Here is a 16,182-nt window from a genome sequence, read left to right as displayed (position 1 = left end):
GAAAATTATCTTAGATGCCGTGCAGCCTACTTGCACATACAGTTCACTGTGGTCATATATACATGGTGCATATTTCATTTAAATATCTGGCACAAGTTTGTTTTTTTTTAACTATGTTTTCTTTGCCTCTCATCCAAGGATATGCACATACAATGGAAGGGTATGTAGTTATAAAATTGTTGAACAGATGTCTGCATGTATTTAAAGGCTATCTTAAAGCATGACTGCTCTGCACAACTACTTAATTTCTACTTCTAATTTCTACTTAATCTACTTCTCTGCACAACTTCTTAATTTCTACTTAATTTCTTCAACTACAAAGTTGCAATGCTGAAATAAAAGTTCGAAAGAGTTCAAACAAGTTAATTCAGCTGTGCCAAGATCTGCCTAAGCAAAAAAGAAAAGGGAGAAAAAAAAAAAAAAAAAAAAGAAGGAAACAACGATTAGAAAGCTTGATCACACATCCAAACCAATTTCATGCTATCTTTTTGTCACTCTGGATATTTATTTCCTTCTGGTGTTTTTGGTGATTTTCTTATTAGGGTACTGCTTAACAAATGGCACAGTTAATTTCCATATAGAACAGTAAAAGAACACTCTCTTACCACCCCTTTTGCTTGTCACTTTTTTTTTTTTTTTTGGCAACCCATTTTAAACAAGCAGGAGTTGTTGTACGAGAAAGTTCTGATTTTCCTCATCTAGCACTACATGTCGGCATTCACACCAGGGGCAAGCCAGGAGGGTGAGACAGCGCAGCTCACAGAAGAGATGAACTGAGACTACTCTCCTGCTCTCCTGTCTAAGGCAGCCTCTACCATCTTTTCCTCCTCTCTCTGGAGGTCACCGGTTCAGTGCAAAGCCAGGTTGCCCTTCGGCTGGAAACCGATGGGGTCAGAGAGGCTGCGAGTCGATGGGGACTGCATTTCCCCCACTCCAGACGTGGAGGGGGCTTCAGAGCCGGGCTGGGCACGGCAGGGGCGAAGGGCAGGAGGAGAGCTGCCATCCCTGCCCTCCCAGGGCTGAGGCTGAGCAAAGGAAGAACAACAGACTTTCCATCAAGCTGAGCTGTGGTGTAACAGCTCTCAGAAAAGGGCACAGCAGCAGAGGGAAAGCCTGGGCATCTCCAGAGCTGGCTGGGATGTTAATATCCTGTCCGACTGACTGGACCGAGCTTTGGGCAGTACCTGCAGTCACAGGACCAGCTTTGCCTTTTTAACAAGACAACGTAACACACCACGACAGTAAAGACAGATCACCCCCTGGCCCCCAGACCCTATTTTTCCCTTTCAAGAGGAGAATTTGCTGTAAATAGGTCCCAGGGGACCTTTATAAAAAAGCCAGGCCTGGTATCTGTCCAAGCACCACATAAAGGTTGGGTGAGCAAAGAAAAAGTAATTCACTGCATATGTATAAGACTGGCCATGAAATCTGTGACAGCAAAGTGCTGGAATGATTTCCTGTGGATCCCAGCATCACAACTCAACAAAGAGCAGCAAAGTGAGCATATAACACTATGTCTTGTGTGAGCAAGTGTCATCCTCTGTTGTTAGTAAATAATAAGAAACATTTTGTTATATAAACAGATCCCTTTTCCAGCATGGGCTCAGGCTATGAAGAAAGCAGGATTCAACCTTTAAGCTTCTCACAATTCAATTCACTGTAAAGAAATAGATGTTTCAAATATGAGTCTAACGTTTGGGTTTCAACAGAGGAAGTGCAAATGGGAGCGCACTCAGACCGGTACCGCATCCTTCACACACTGACCTGCTTTGTAGGATTTGCTAGGCTTGACTTTTTTTCATTTTCACATTAGTTCTACAAAAAGCAAGAAAGCTGAGATCAAGTGAAGCCTGTACTCGCTGCAAATGATTTGTCCCAGCACAGCTGGTGCTACAGCACAATTCCTTTGGAAGAGGAGAGAGCAAAATGTTATGCTCAGTGCCAAACATCACCCAGACCCCGTTAAGTCCAAAACCTGTGAAGTTACCTTTTGCTCAATACAGTAGTTTAGTAAGGGGAACAGGCAACGTAAATACCATTAAGGACAGTCAAAATACACAGAACAAAGACCTTCAGCCTTGGGTTTCTTGGGTAATTCATTCGAGGGCTCTGCTACTCTTACCACCCTGAAACCCCTTTCATAACTGTACTCGTCTTCAGGCTGGGCCTTTTATCCCACTGCTCATTCTAGCTGTTCAGCATCCCTCTCCTCTGTTCCTTACAAAACCTGTGGGGCACATCTGTACCCATGTGCTTCACACCAGTGCTGTCCTTACTTCAATAGCACACGTTCCACATAGGGCTTATGGGCAGCAGTCATCTCTCACCTGCCAAGCACGTCTGGGTAGCTGAGCAAGTCAAGTTCCCCAACAAGGTAACTTTGCAAGTGGGTAAGAGAGCCCCACACTGGGCATGTGCTGAGCTGTGCAGACGAAGCAGCCTGGGAATAGCCTCGTTAGCAGGATGCTGTGTTCCCGCTAACAGGCTCTGGCTCCCCTGTGCTACTACACACAGTGCTTTGCTCAAGTCTAAGTAGATCGGGTCTATCACATTCTGCTTTGTCCAAAAAAATCGGTTATCTTCTCAAAGAAATGTACACAGTTCATCTGTTAAAAATCTACCCCTGGTAAATCACAATTATTGTTTCAAGGTTAGAATATCAAGCCTGCAGCTGCCCAGTGACTTGACTTTTCTCTGTCTCACAGAGGTACCTTAAGTGAATTTATCCTCAATTCAATGCCTTTCATAAATGCTCTCAGGCTTTACAGTGGAGCTCCCTTAACGCTCAAAAAATAATTCCAGTTTAATGACTCCATGCAGAAGGTTTATTGTTTCTTCTGAGAAAAAAAAAAAAATAAATTATTTAACAAGTAAATCTCCACTCTGCTGTCAACATCAGTTTTCTGTCACTACTGTTGTTATTTTGGGAATTATAATTACGAAACAAACAAGCTGTTTCACCCACTGACTGGCACCCGCTGCTTTCCTCTCCTGTATCCATCCACACGTATCACACCGGCACCAGGCCTGCCTTCTAGGAGGAGAATTCTGTGTTATCTGAAAAGCTAGAAGATTCACCTTCATTGTCACAGCTGGCAGAAAAAGCTTCACATCTACCCAGTCTACCTTAAAGAGAATATTTTTTCTCTCGCTCAAGTAATGTAGTTCAACACTGGCATCCTGTGGCCAGAGACTCAAGTAACTGTGTTCCAAACGCTCTGAGACTTTGCAGAAAATGCCAGAAATCTCCTGGGCTTGATAAGGGAAAACTTCCTAGTCCCTAAATGTCAAGGCTGAGAAATTATAAGCAGGCAAAAAAATAACTATTTAATAGAATGTCCTTTCGCATACAACTGCTTTCATTTGCACTGGAGCTATCTACCCATGCCCAGGACATTGCCAGTAACTTATAACTTTACGGATATAAAATCAGGGAGATCAGAGTGTGCCAGCCTTAAACTAACGTCTTTTCCTGTAAATACTTTCTGCACTATTGTCTATGGACTTCCCAGCATGAACTGAGAGGGAATTTCATAGATCCTACAACAGATAGGATATAACTATATAACCTATATTTTTATATATATATATGGAAAGTACATATAGTGTTGCAGTACTATATATATATAAACTCTTTCTTTTATTGAGCAGCTCATTTTAAATCATCCCTTAAGACTGAAACACAGAAGACAATATGCATTTTTAATTCAGCACCTATACAAATAAACTATTTAAAAAAAAAAACTTTAATGGGTTGATTTTTTTTCTTTTGCAGCAAAATACATTTTCTTTCAGTTTTGTTTAGCGAATTATCCATCATTTCCCAAACATTTTGCCTACATTCTTGTTTCACGTTTTGAAAGTTACCTCCATTTTGGGAACCTCCTAGCATGTTGAGTAATAAAAAAGAGAAGAGGAATGGGGAGCTGTAATAAATGATACTGACTTCCTTCTAACTGAAGTGCTCCAACCAGCAATTCTCCAGCACACCAGAACTTCCACAAATGCTTTCAAAAACTTTCAGAAATGGTATAAAAATGACTCTCAGTATGTTTCAGATGTGAAATACTGCAGCCAAGTTACTCAGCAGTCATTTTTATGAAGCACAGAAACAGTTTCCACAGAGGTGTGTCAGGCACGGTATATTTATCTATCATTTTGTCGGGAGCCACCACTGAGGACAACATCCCTGTTCCAAGCCTGTCCCATTCCAGATACTCCTCAGTGGTCCACAGACACATGGTCTCAGGAGGGAGCACCAAGCCCATCCTGTCACCACAACTGTGATGTTTAAGTTTCCAAACCCATTCTTCTAGGAGCAAAATACTTTCTCTATTTGCATAGGCCAACAGCCTGGGGAGGGAGATTTAAAAGGGGATTTAAAAGGAATCAAGGGATTTAAAAAGAATCAGATGTTTGTAGGGGAGGGAGGGGGGAAGGAGGCAGGGGGCAGAGGCATCCACTCCTTTCAAGTCCATCACTTCAGCTGCAGAAGAGGCTTGCTGTAAACGTATCTCGGTAGTTAGCAGACGTTGATTGTAACTGGCAGAGCAACGCGACAGCACGTGCTGAAAAGAAACTTGCATTGTCATCCCTGGATCAGAGCAGTCCATCACTTCAGCTGCAGAAGAGGCTTGCTGTAAACGTATCTTGTAGTTAGCAGACATTGATTGTAACTGGCAGAGCAACGCAACAGCACGTGCTGAAAAGAAACTTGCATTGTCATCCCTGGATCAGAGCAGCCAAGGGGATCGATCGGAAGGATTTCACAACACAGGGAGCCCTGAGAAATTCTGAGTCAGCACGAAGGAGAAGAGTCCCTCAGGGACTTACCTAAAAGCTTTCTGAACCACTTTGGCTTCTTGTCCCATACAATGAAGAGGTAGTAGGCAGGAACTCCAGTCAGGGTTATTGCAAATCCAATCCCTGTGTTCACTGGGTCAGCGTAAAGTGACAGTGCAACCATGAAGAGGCAGGTGAAGGAAAACAACGCTGGAATAAAGAGAGGCACCTGAAACAGAACCACACAGAGAACCATTACTTCACATTGACCTTGTTATTGAACGGCAATGGCATTTAATGTTCCATGAAATGTAAATTGGACAAAACCCAGCAGTATAGAACAGTTCTGGAGAAATGGGGGATCTACAACATGTAGGCAAAATGCCAGTGACCGCAGAAACCAAGCTACACAGTGCTACGCAGTATGTACCATAGAAGTCTTTTAATTACACACTAAAACACTATGGTGTTTTACGTCCTTTAAAATGTAGGGGCTGTAAATATGTTACATTAGGAAAGTCCTTTCTCTAATCCTCCAGTAGATAAGTAAGCAGCACTAACTGCAGTAAAGATTTGCTCTTTGATAATTACCTATTAGAAAACATTTTAAAACACAACCAGGAGCTCAAGTCACCTTTTAAAACTATTAAGAACATATTGATTTTCTTCCTAAGGTAAAAATCAAAATCTGGCAGGAAGAGAGCAAATTAAACACCAATTTGACCAGTGATAAAGATATTTGATAGCATTATGCAACTGATAGCTACTGAAAGAGCACTTTCTGACTGTATGACTGATAGTGTTATCAGTGCCTCTATTGAAAGTACCAAAAAAAATAACAATATCAAATTAATGCTCCCAATTTTCAAGAACACCACAGCAATCACTGTGTTAGCACCTCTATGAAGGAAAAGCCTACAGGTATGGCTGGTGAGATATTCGGTATAACAGAGAACTGGGTAATTCCTTGGAGATTATTCTCTTCCTTTCACTACTGTTTCTCTCTTGTGCACTGTCAAACCATTTTTTTTTAATTTAAAAAAAAAAAAAAAAAGAAGTTGTGCTGTTGACCATCTTATTCACAGACATATCTACAAGAACACAACAGCACACATTCTTAGTTCTTCGTAAAATAGGCTTCCTGGCAGAATACAAAGGGGAATAGATTCCTACATTTTTTTTTCATGATGCATGTTATATTTCCAGACACACAATGGGACAACTTACTTTGTAAGATGTTACTTACGGTAAGCAAGAAGAGTGGCAGAACCAAGGCCAAAACTGTTCAATGGGCCAGGCTATTAGCATTTTCTTTCTGGGTTCACAATAACTGATTCTGCAAATCAATTACAAGTCCCAGATAGCACAGTAATAGCACTACTAACTTATTTGCACATGAAATTGGCATAGTCTATATTTGATGGGCAATTAAATAAATGTTTAATATTAATTATTATGCCCAACATGATTTCTGGTGGCAAAATCATTCAGACCTTTATCAAAGTAGACAATAAAGAGAGGACTGGCTGAAAATTGGGTTGGCACACGTAACCCTCACATTTGCAGTATGAAGCCTACACAGGACTAGAGGTATTTTCGCACCGCTTGCATCACACCACCTCAATGTGACAGGCAAAATTGAGCAAACATCTTCAGTTTGGCACAGCAGCTTCAGTCACTGCCCCACAAGCACCAGGGAATAGGTAAGAATTGTCTTTTAGAAGGGGATGCCGCTGGGGTAGCACTGGGGAGCTTGCAGGAAAACACAAGGAGACCCTTAAGTAAAGACACTACTTCTATTAACTCTGTTTTTCTCAAAAAAGAGGTTCGCTTTCTACATCAGAAAATGCTCCTTTGCTGTCTGACTGCACAATAGATACAAGAGAGAAGGATTCATGTAAAACAGTAGAGAGCACAGGTTACCTTGAAAGGACGAGGCATATCAGGACGTTTATATCTCAGATAAATCAACCCAGCAACTACTAGTCCAATAAAAAGCCACCTGGCAAAACTGAGGAAATTCAGGAGGCTGTAGAGATCCCCGTTGAATAACATTATCATTGTGAGAGGATGCTGCAAAAGAAATTCAGAGCGTAAGAGGGGTTTAGTGGATTGATCTCTATTATTTTACAGCAGCGATGCCAAGTCTTCCCATGGGGATCAAGCAGCACAGCCTTTTGCAGGGACACCTGAGGGCCACAGACATCAAGCCTGCCTTTGCCATGCAATCAGGTGAGTGACTGACACCTAGCTGTCCCCTGAGATCACGTTCGATTAATATATATCTGTCCTGGGTGGCCATATGTGATCAATACATAGCTGTCCCCTGTGACCCAGACAAACGCACAGCCCACTGCCTCACCAGGATGCCTGAGCATCGTGGGTACCATTCTCAGGTGACCTGGCAAATATATTAGCCCACTGCAGTTTTACTCGCTCATCACTGATGCAAATGACAAGAGCAGTTAAATTTTGGTCACATCTAGTAATATGACCGCAGAGGTTTCCAGCTGTCTTGTGGAAGAGGAAAAATTCTTATGTTCCCCCAGGCTGCAACAGGGGAAATGAACTAGGAGGGCATGGCAGGGGCTGGCTGCACACGATGGGATGTGGGCTGGGCACACCAGGTTGTATTTGCAGTGTGCTGTTCAGGCTTGCAGGGTGTAGGCTTATTGCACATGGGAAATGCAAATATTTCTAAGCAGAGAGAAACATTTAGCTGTCACTCGGGTGGCTACTGAACAGCAAGAAGAAGCGGGGACACCAGAATAAATACATCTCCTCATTAAAAAGGTGTTCTGAGAAATGAGATTTCTGTGAGGGCAGGCAGAATAAACTAGTGTTGTGCCTTGGGTTGGATAATTAGCGTAGGCTACAGGGATCTATTTCAGGGTAGTCTCTGGATAAAAGCAGAATATTTGTAGCTTGGATCATCTATGCAGGGTTGTCCGTACTTCCCGTATGAGACACCCTGTTCCTGCAGTGACACAGTCCTTGCATTTGGGGGTGAAGGAATGGATCAGCTTCACTCCAGCAAGAGGGAGGACCCTGGCAGTGACAGCCTCTCCAAGCTGGTCACTGGGCAACAGGTGAAGTCAACTGCAGATGCAGTAAAACACTGAGATAAATCTTTATGTAAGGACAACTAACTCGTGCTAGACTGGCATCCTCTCTCTCTCCCTGTCCTTTTTTTTTCTTTTCTTTTTTTTTTTCTTTCTTTTCTTTAGCAGTGAAGACAGCATGGGTTAGGATCAGAAGGATCAATATTTCAAATATGGGTCTCTGGCATCCAGCCTCTAATGACTTACAAAGTGCTCAGTTCTTTACACACAGATATTAAGCAAACTTCTCTCTAAAGGTCAAAGCAAATTTTCCCACTGAATTATATTGGGCAAGATTTCTTCTATATAGACTCAGCCCCTAAAAGTTTAAAATCTGAGTTATAAGCGTGATAATGTAAGAAAGGGCAACAGACAGTGAAAGAGACCTATCAAGAAAAAAAAAAAAAAAAAAAGGAGTTATAATGAGATTGCATGATTTCTCAGAGATGCTTCACACACTTCATCAAATGCAGGACATACATACATAAACAGATTCCTCTAATTCCTAAAAATGCTTTTTTATTTAACAAGCCTCAAACACTGAATGTGCTCATTTTCTCAGTTTCTCCTTGAGACCTCTTTTCTTCCCAAGTGTATAGACCTTGGTAGGAGAAAGAAAATAGGGAAATGCTAAAATAGAAGACTGTTGATGCTGAATATATCCCGCAACTACTCTACTTGCACTCAGGCAAGAAAACAAATTACAATCTCTGAAGGAAAGCCATCTTCATGTAAGAATCTGACTTTCAAAGAAAATCAATGCACTAGTGGAACAGGACCAGATGCAAGAGCAGAAAATGTCTTTCATAAAAAAAAAAAAAAACATGTTAATACATTTAATGTATTTAACTCCACAGAAAATAGTCAATGCAATTCACCCAAAAGGTGTGGCTATTTCAGCTCAAAGAAATAAAATGCAAACTAAATGTTTATGTAAAATGAATTCCATTAAAACTTTTCACCATAATCACACTTCCTGGTTTTTTTAAAGTTGAATGCCTACAGTCTTATGTGCACATGTAAAATTCAACAGTTCAGCTGGCACTTCAGAAGTGAGCTTATAGGCATCTACAGCAAAAACTGACTTGAATCCCAATACAAGCATCTGATCTTGCTAGCGTACACTCCCAGATGCACATATGTCTTCTGCTGTGGTTAGAACTCCCTGCAGATGCAGAGGTCTGTCCAGATACATTAAGTTTTGGTCCCAAAAGAGGGGCTATGAAGACTACAAGTTAAGTGGAAATCTTCTTGGCACTATGCAAACCAAGGTTTGAGGTCTGTGTTTTGACATTTGTTCTAAAATATTACTGAACAAATTAGTCTGCAATGCAAACACATGGCCAACATTGAGCTCTGCCACTATTTCAGCAGTCAGTAATAGAATTTCCACTAGAACACTAGTGCTTTTCCTTAGACAATTCACAGACTGCTGCCCAGGCACACGTTCTCTCATTTTTTAATCACAGCTATGCTGCACTGCTGAGGGTTCCCCTTTCATTATCTTAGTTCATAATTGTTTGCATTTTTCACTCTAAGGTGGTATAATGAGCCTTTAGGGTGCTCCCAGATGCTGACGTTTAGCTGTGCTTTCAGTTAAATGAGGATCCTTTTTGTTTGTTTGTTTAACTGGAATTTGTTTCTCTGAAAGGGAACTAGCTCATGACTAGCAGGTCCTTAGAAATAAAGGGCAATAAGACATGCATTAGGTTGCAGCGACAGGCAGTCAAGTGCTACCCGACAAGATAGCAAGAAGGAGATGATAGAATAAGAACAAATCCCAAATCTCATTCCTTTCTTTACTGTCCCTCTGCCCTGCCCAAAGCCCACGTGCACAATAATAAATGAGACCCAAGCAGTGCCCAAATTCTTTTCGAATCCTCCAGAGCAAGCCTGTAATATGAATTCCTGCGCAGGAACATTTGTTTGTATGATTTACCAAAACAATGACAGCTGGCAGAGGAGTGTGCTTGCGGACATGAATCATGGAGAGAATTTCCGGAAGGTGACCCTCGCGGGATGCAACGAAGAACATCCTGGTGGGAAATAAATGTGGACAGACTTTAAATGTGCTCATTACTGTGACTAGGCAAAGTGTCTCGTGAAAGTCACAGAGCACAGCAGCACTTCTTAGGCTTGTTTGAGGTACTCTGAATGAAAAGACAGCAGGAGAAACCCATACGCAGGAATCAGTGTCATCTCTGAGCACGTCCCCTCCTCACCTTACACTATGATCAGGATTTTGAATTAGTTAATATTTTCCCTCCTTCATGTGAAACAAAGCAGCCATTAATTAAGTGCTACTCTTAGAGGGATCCATTTCCAAACCATTCAAAAGGTTTTAATAGTGAGATATTAAACCCAACAGGAACAAAGTGAGAAAAAGCCCCACACCTGGGAAACATTGCAGTCATTTGTCATTTCCAACTAAAGGAACGAATCCTACCCTCCCTTACCACTGCTTCCTTCCTTTCAGTGTATATCCCGTGCCCTTCACTCCAGTGATATTAGCAATGCTCACCTGGAGACTGCAAAAACGCCACCGTTCATAGATCCAAAGCAGGAGAGAGCAACAAATACTGGCACAGCTAAAGAAAAGTTTCCCATTAGTCGTTCAGCAAAGGTCTGTTAGAGGAGAGAGAAACAAATAGTGATTTTCATAAAACATGAAAGTAATTTTACTCTGTTAATAAGTATTCTAAGTTTTATTTGTACCCCTTTTCTACATCCCTCACTGAAAGGTGTGCTGTGCATGTGTTACCTCTGATTTTGTGACACCAAGGCTACTCCAAAGCCTCCCACCCATCCTCCTGACTGCACGTGGAAGATTGCCAGTTGAAGCAATGCTGTGGAGGGGGAATCAGGCCCCGATTTATGTCAGTTTAGATCATTATGACTTCAAAAAGAAGACACAACCTGAATGGATCAAGGTCTGATCTGCATACCTAATATTTTTTTCCACAGCCTTCATTTTACTCAGCTGATGCTACCTAGAGGTATAGTCCATCCATTCATGCTTTATTACTTTTGGTTACCAGAAAAGCCTTAATTGGAGTTTTGGGCACCACAGGAGACATGCGTAATATTTTTGAGGTTTGCAAAATGTTTTGCTTCTAAATCTCCTATGAGCTACAGAATTTGGTCATTTTTTAAATGCCACATCCATTGAAATAGCCACAGGCAGTGTCATGACTGGAAATTAAATGGAAATTTTTATTTCCTCATTGCAAGTCAGATACCGTAAATGTAAAAATCAGTGTCGTCACCACAATTCAGCAACAACAATCAAAGCAGTATTTCCAAGCCAGGTTGCCTTGCAGCTTGTTCCCAAATGAACTCCAGTATTCACAGCAACCCCGTTCCTAAGTACTTGGGACACATGTTGTGCAGAGACAGTGTTACTGCTTCCTGCCACAAAAAAAATAGTTCAGACTTCCCACTTCCACAGATATCTGTGTTTCCTGCTCCCTAGGAGCTTGGTCTACAATTTAGCAAAGATTTTTTCAAGTATGTACTTGACTACAGAATTTAAGTCCTATTAACTTTGTTATATCAGATAAATAAATATAGTCCAACACTACATTACAAATGCTATTGATGGCCCTAAGTGCAACCCCACTCATCAGTCCAAAGTCAGACCAAGTCCACTGGGATGTTAATATGTTGTGTAAAAAAGGAGCCATAGAAAATTGTGAACAGATGTGTCCCCCCATTTTTTTTCCCCTGGAAATAAGAACATAATCAACAAACACAACTGCAGCAGGGATACCAATTTGTATTTTTCTTCCGTAACTTACCACTGCTACAGCTTTTGAAAGCAGCAATTCCCGAGCACTGATTGTAGTGAAATAAGCCACGTTTGTTAACACATAGCCAACTGTGACGATAATCATTGAAATGCATATTGCGAGGGGTATGTTTCTGAAATACACAAGGTAGCTCATTATTTTGCAATCTGGTTGCCATTCCCTGAACATGAAACAAATAACATGAGAAGGAGCCACTAATGATGGTGAATGCACATTTGGCAATCCTGAAATATCATCATTAGAAACCACCACTAAAAATGACACATCTGAACAAAACCATCTTGACAAAGCAAACAGGTTTGTAATGAAGAGCTGTGAACCCATTTTGAGGGAGGGGTCCCTTGGGGACACCAAGAGGTCATGGTCCCCGTGCTTCCCCTACAAGAAGTATGGCCCATTTGAGCTGCCTATCCATATGGATTTGCAAGCTGAGCCTACTAAGAAAGCAGCAGATATTAATGCTTGAACCAGCAGTAAGGCTGATGACAGATGCAGGTGATCCAGCTCTGTCAGGAGAGCAATCACAGTGGCATCTCCAACATACCGACTGGCACTCAATGACTTCCCACCCAGAGGTGGTTCAACATCTTCCCCTGGGTGCCAAAATGCCTCACATGTGGATTTCTGCCCTTTCCTCCTCTGTGCAACTCTTCTCTCACACACCTTACCATATACCCCAGTTATCTCTCCCACTATTCAGGGATACACGAGGGCAGAATAAGACACAGAAATAGGAACAGCAGAAACGTGTACTGTTAGCACAGCACAAATAGTACTGAGCAGTACAAACCTCCTGACATCTTAGCTAAAAGACAGAACAATAACACACAAATAAATAATAGTGCCGAACTTTTATATAGCATGTCCTCCCAGTCAGCAAAGCAGAAAAGCAGAATTATTTCTATTCTAAAGAAGAGGGACAGAGGCACAGTGAATTTGTCTGAAGCCACACTGCAGGCAAACATTTGAGTTAGGAGCAAAACCCAGATGCTTCAAGTGTTACTCTGTTCTCTTTTCACTTGATATCATTTCTTGAGATCATTGATATTCGCATCACACCAAGAAGAGACTCAGATCTGAAACCAATGTCCAGTCCTTTAATTCCAAGGCCGAGAATTGGAAGGACACAGTGTGTACGCTCCCTCCGAGGAGAGCTGAGAGCTGCTGCTTCAGGGACGGTTCCCTCCAGCTGCCTATATTAAGATCGCTTTTGAAGAGATGCAAAGGTTTCTACATTTAGAGAACTCTGTTATGAAGGTCACCCCATCAGGTGGGAAAAAGGAGAGACAGACTGAGGAATTCTGGTGTCCCAGAAGAGACTGCAAGCACGTTTCTAAAAGACTCCTATAATTACCTCAAAGGACACAGACTTTTGAAAACCAAGGCAAAGATCCATTATTTTCTGATTTTTTTTTTTTCCTCAAAGAAACACAACTGGGTCAGAATTTAAGGATTCTCCTCACTACCGGTCCTTATTTCTCAAAGAAATCCTTGACATAGCTATGCCTGTATTGAGTTGAAAAGAAGCTCTAAACCGAGACTAAATAAATATAATAAAGTGGGACAACATCACTGTTGCAGATCTTTCCCACCTTATCAACCATGGTGTCAAACACGGTAATTAGCCCAGGTAAGGATCACGCTGTACTGCAGCACCAAATGCAGGTAGACACGAGGATACTGCATTAACCCATGACTACCTCAAGCACACGGCCTCAGGTGAAGAAGCTGGAAGGAGGGAAGCCAGTGAGCTTGTAGGATGTGTTTGTTGATGGAGAAGGCAATGGCAAAGACATGAGCAAACAGCCCAGAGTACAAGTGTTGTATTGCTGGAAAAACCACAAAGTTACTGACTCAAGAAACACTGCAGAACTGCGTGTTGATAATACGTCCGTGTGAAAAATGTTTTTGTAGCTCTGTTGCCAAATATTTTGCAACCAGTTTGGTTATGCTTCTTACTTGACTTGGGTGTAAATTCAGTTCAATCCACTCACCAAGGGAGGGGGATACATGGTTTCAAAGCCCCTTAGTACAGAGATTTTAATTATAGCTTCTGAACCACAGGTGCTTCAACCACCAAGCTATTGGATAAATCAGCGCTTATTCCAAGTTTAAAAAATTGATTCCAGCCAAAAATAGCAAATTTGTAATATTTTCCCAAATACCATTTGAATGACTGAAACCACATTGTTAAACTTAACAAAATATATTTGTCCATTCTAACTTTTACCAAACACCTGCTTGCTTTATTCGCTTCTAATTCCAATCCCCGTCTAATTTCCTCTAAAACAAAATGGCAGTTCAAAACTAAGGGGAGAAAGGAGGAAAAAAAAAAAAAAAATCACACTTCCAAACATGACCGTTTTTAGCACTGGGAGTCCTACCTCATTATGTTGAAGAGCACTAACCTCCTTGGATAGTAATACCAACAACAACAAAAAAATCAGGAGAAAAAAAATAAAAAACCAAACCAGAACAAGTCAGCAAGTACTATTCATTAAAAAGCCCACAGATCTCAACTCACGCCTGGAGCAGCACAAGGGATGCTGTGACTTCTAAGCTCCCAAGTCCTCGCCTTCTGAGCAAAATGAGCACTCAGGTGGCACCTCCTTTTGTCTCCGGGCAGGAGCAGGCCTTCAGAGGGCTGCTGGACATTCGCACACAGCCTCTGGGACTGCTGCTGATTAGGCACTGCTTTCAGTGACAGATTTAGGCAAAAATGAAAGGCCAGTCTCAAGATTTTGGGGATGAGTAACACGGTACGGTTCATTTCTCACTGACACTTCAGTCCAGATTTACACTTGGTCCTTGAATCATCTGAAAGCACAGACAGACAGGTAGGAACCATATGTAAAACGACTACGTGAGAGCTTTCATCATGTCTTTTTGTCCTGGGTCCAGCTGGGATAGGGTTAATTCTTCGCAGAAGCTGGGAGTTGGGCATAGCCGGATATTCGATACCATGCTGACGTCATGCCCGGGATATAAGGGGAAGCTAGCCGGGAGAGGGGTCTCTTTTGTGAAGCTCGTGGTGGTGAGATTTTCATTGTATCAGTGTTTCCATTGTACTCTATATCTTGTCTTATTGTTATATTCTTCTTTCTTTTGCTTTCCTCGTGTGGTATTATTAAAAATCTGTTGTTATCTCAACTCAGGAGGTTCCACTTTTTCTTATTTGCCCCCATCTTACCGGGAGGGGAGTGGGGGGGGGGAGGCGGTGTTGCGACCACGTGGTGGTGGTGGTCCTGACACCAAGACACTTTTCTATCCATCCAATTTAAGAAGCAGATCCCAGTTTGCAACAGGGTACCGTTATCAAACTCTCTGCTATGAACTACAGTCACTGCACTGGAATAAAAACTCCAGTGGCATTAGCATTAAAGATTACCTCCTTTCCTTGGAGAATCACTGCACCAATTTTATTGTCTTTTAGATATTCTCCTAGATTTCCAAATCTTCTCTCCAGATCAGGAAAAATCATACCCAAGTTCTATTCTCCATGAAGTTGCTTCTATCAGTGCCGTTTTCACCTTTTCCCTTCTGCATCCTATGAAAGGGTGTTAGCACACCGATAAATCACATTTCTGATACAATGCAAATTCACAACTGCCACACAGGTAGCCGAGAGTTTTGGAGCAGAGGGAGTCAGAAAATTCAATAAAAAATATTTTTCACTTTAAGATTTTGATTAATTGAAGCTAAAACTTTTGATGGGAAACTTGACCATTCCAGTATGACATTTCTTATCGCTCCTACAACTACGTGAAAGGAGGTTGCAGCGAGGTGGGTGTCAGTCTCTTCTCCAAAATAACAAGTGATAGAACGAGATGAAATGGCCACAAATTGTGCCAGGGAGGTTTATATTGGCTATTAGGAAACATTTCTTCACCAAAAGGGTTGTCAAGCACTGGAACAGGCTGCCCAGGGAAGTGGTGGAGTCACCATCCTTGGAGGTATTTAAAAGATGTGTAGATGTGGTGCTTAGGGACATGGTTTAGTGCTGGACTTGGCAGTGTTATGGTTGGACTTGACGATCTTAAAGGTCTTTTTTCAACCTAACCAATTCTATGATTCCTAGGAAAAAAATCTTAGAACCAAGACAGAAATCTCATCCAGCTAATAAAGACCTCAGAATGGCCAATGGCTCAAAAACCATAGCACTGTGTGTGCTCAGATAAGGGAGACCGCAAGATCTGATTGACTTAGAGCAGGCCCAGGGCTTGAACTTGCACTGAAGTGGCTACCGGTTACTGTGGAGCAGTGCTTTCCTTTTGTGTTTCATCTCAGAGTGAAATCTCAATAGGTTTCAAAAATCAAGAAAAATTATTTTCAAATCAGCTGTTTTCTGAAGTAGACCTTCAGGTGCTGACATTAGCCCCAGACCTATCCAATGATTTGCAAGAGTCTCGTGCATTACTCACAAGACAATATTCAAGCAGGCTGTTCCTCTGGAAGAAGGGGAAGCTGCTACCAGGAAAGTCTTTTGCAAC

At 41.8% G+C, this 16,182-nt stretch overlaps 1 protein-coding gene across 1 annotated transcript in view; it reads right to left on the bottom strand.

Annotated features, from left to right (window-relative positions):
• SLC7A11 (solute carrier family 7 (anionic amino acid transporter light chain, xc- system), member 11) overlaps nt 1-16,182 on the bottom strand; it is a gene marked incomplete at its 5' end in the record, with an annotated part of 50,035 nt that overhangs the window by 137 nt on the left and 33,716 nt on the right. Inside the window, 5 exons of the mRNA XM_010079424.1 lie at nt 4,834-5,011; nt 6,706-6,855; nt 9,823-9,919; nt 10,405-10,508; nt 11,681-11,804. Of these exons, the coding sequence (XP_010077726.1) occupies nt 4,834-5,011; nt 6,706-6,855; nt 9,823-9,919; nt 10,405-10,508; nt 11,681-11,804 (653 nt within the window). The remainder of the gene's footprint in view (nt 1-4,833; nt 5,012-6,705; nt 6,856-9,822; nt 9,920-10,404; nt 10,509-11,680; nt 11,805-16,182) is intronic.

This window comes from Pterocles gutturalis, unplaced genomic scaffold (assembly GCF_000699245.1).
Source record: "Pterocles gutturalis isolate BGI_N339 unplaced genomic scaffold, ASM69924v1 scaffold3164, whole genome shotgun sequence".
Classification (NCBI taxonomy): Eukaryota; Metazoa; Chordata; class Aves; order Pterocliformes; family Pteroclidae; genus Pterocles; species Pterocles gutturalis.
Note: the sequence above shows the minus strand (reverse complement) of the source record. Positions and strands in the feature narration are given on the sequence as shown.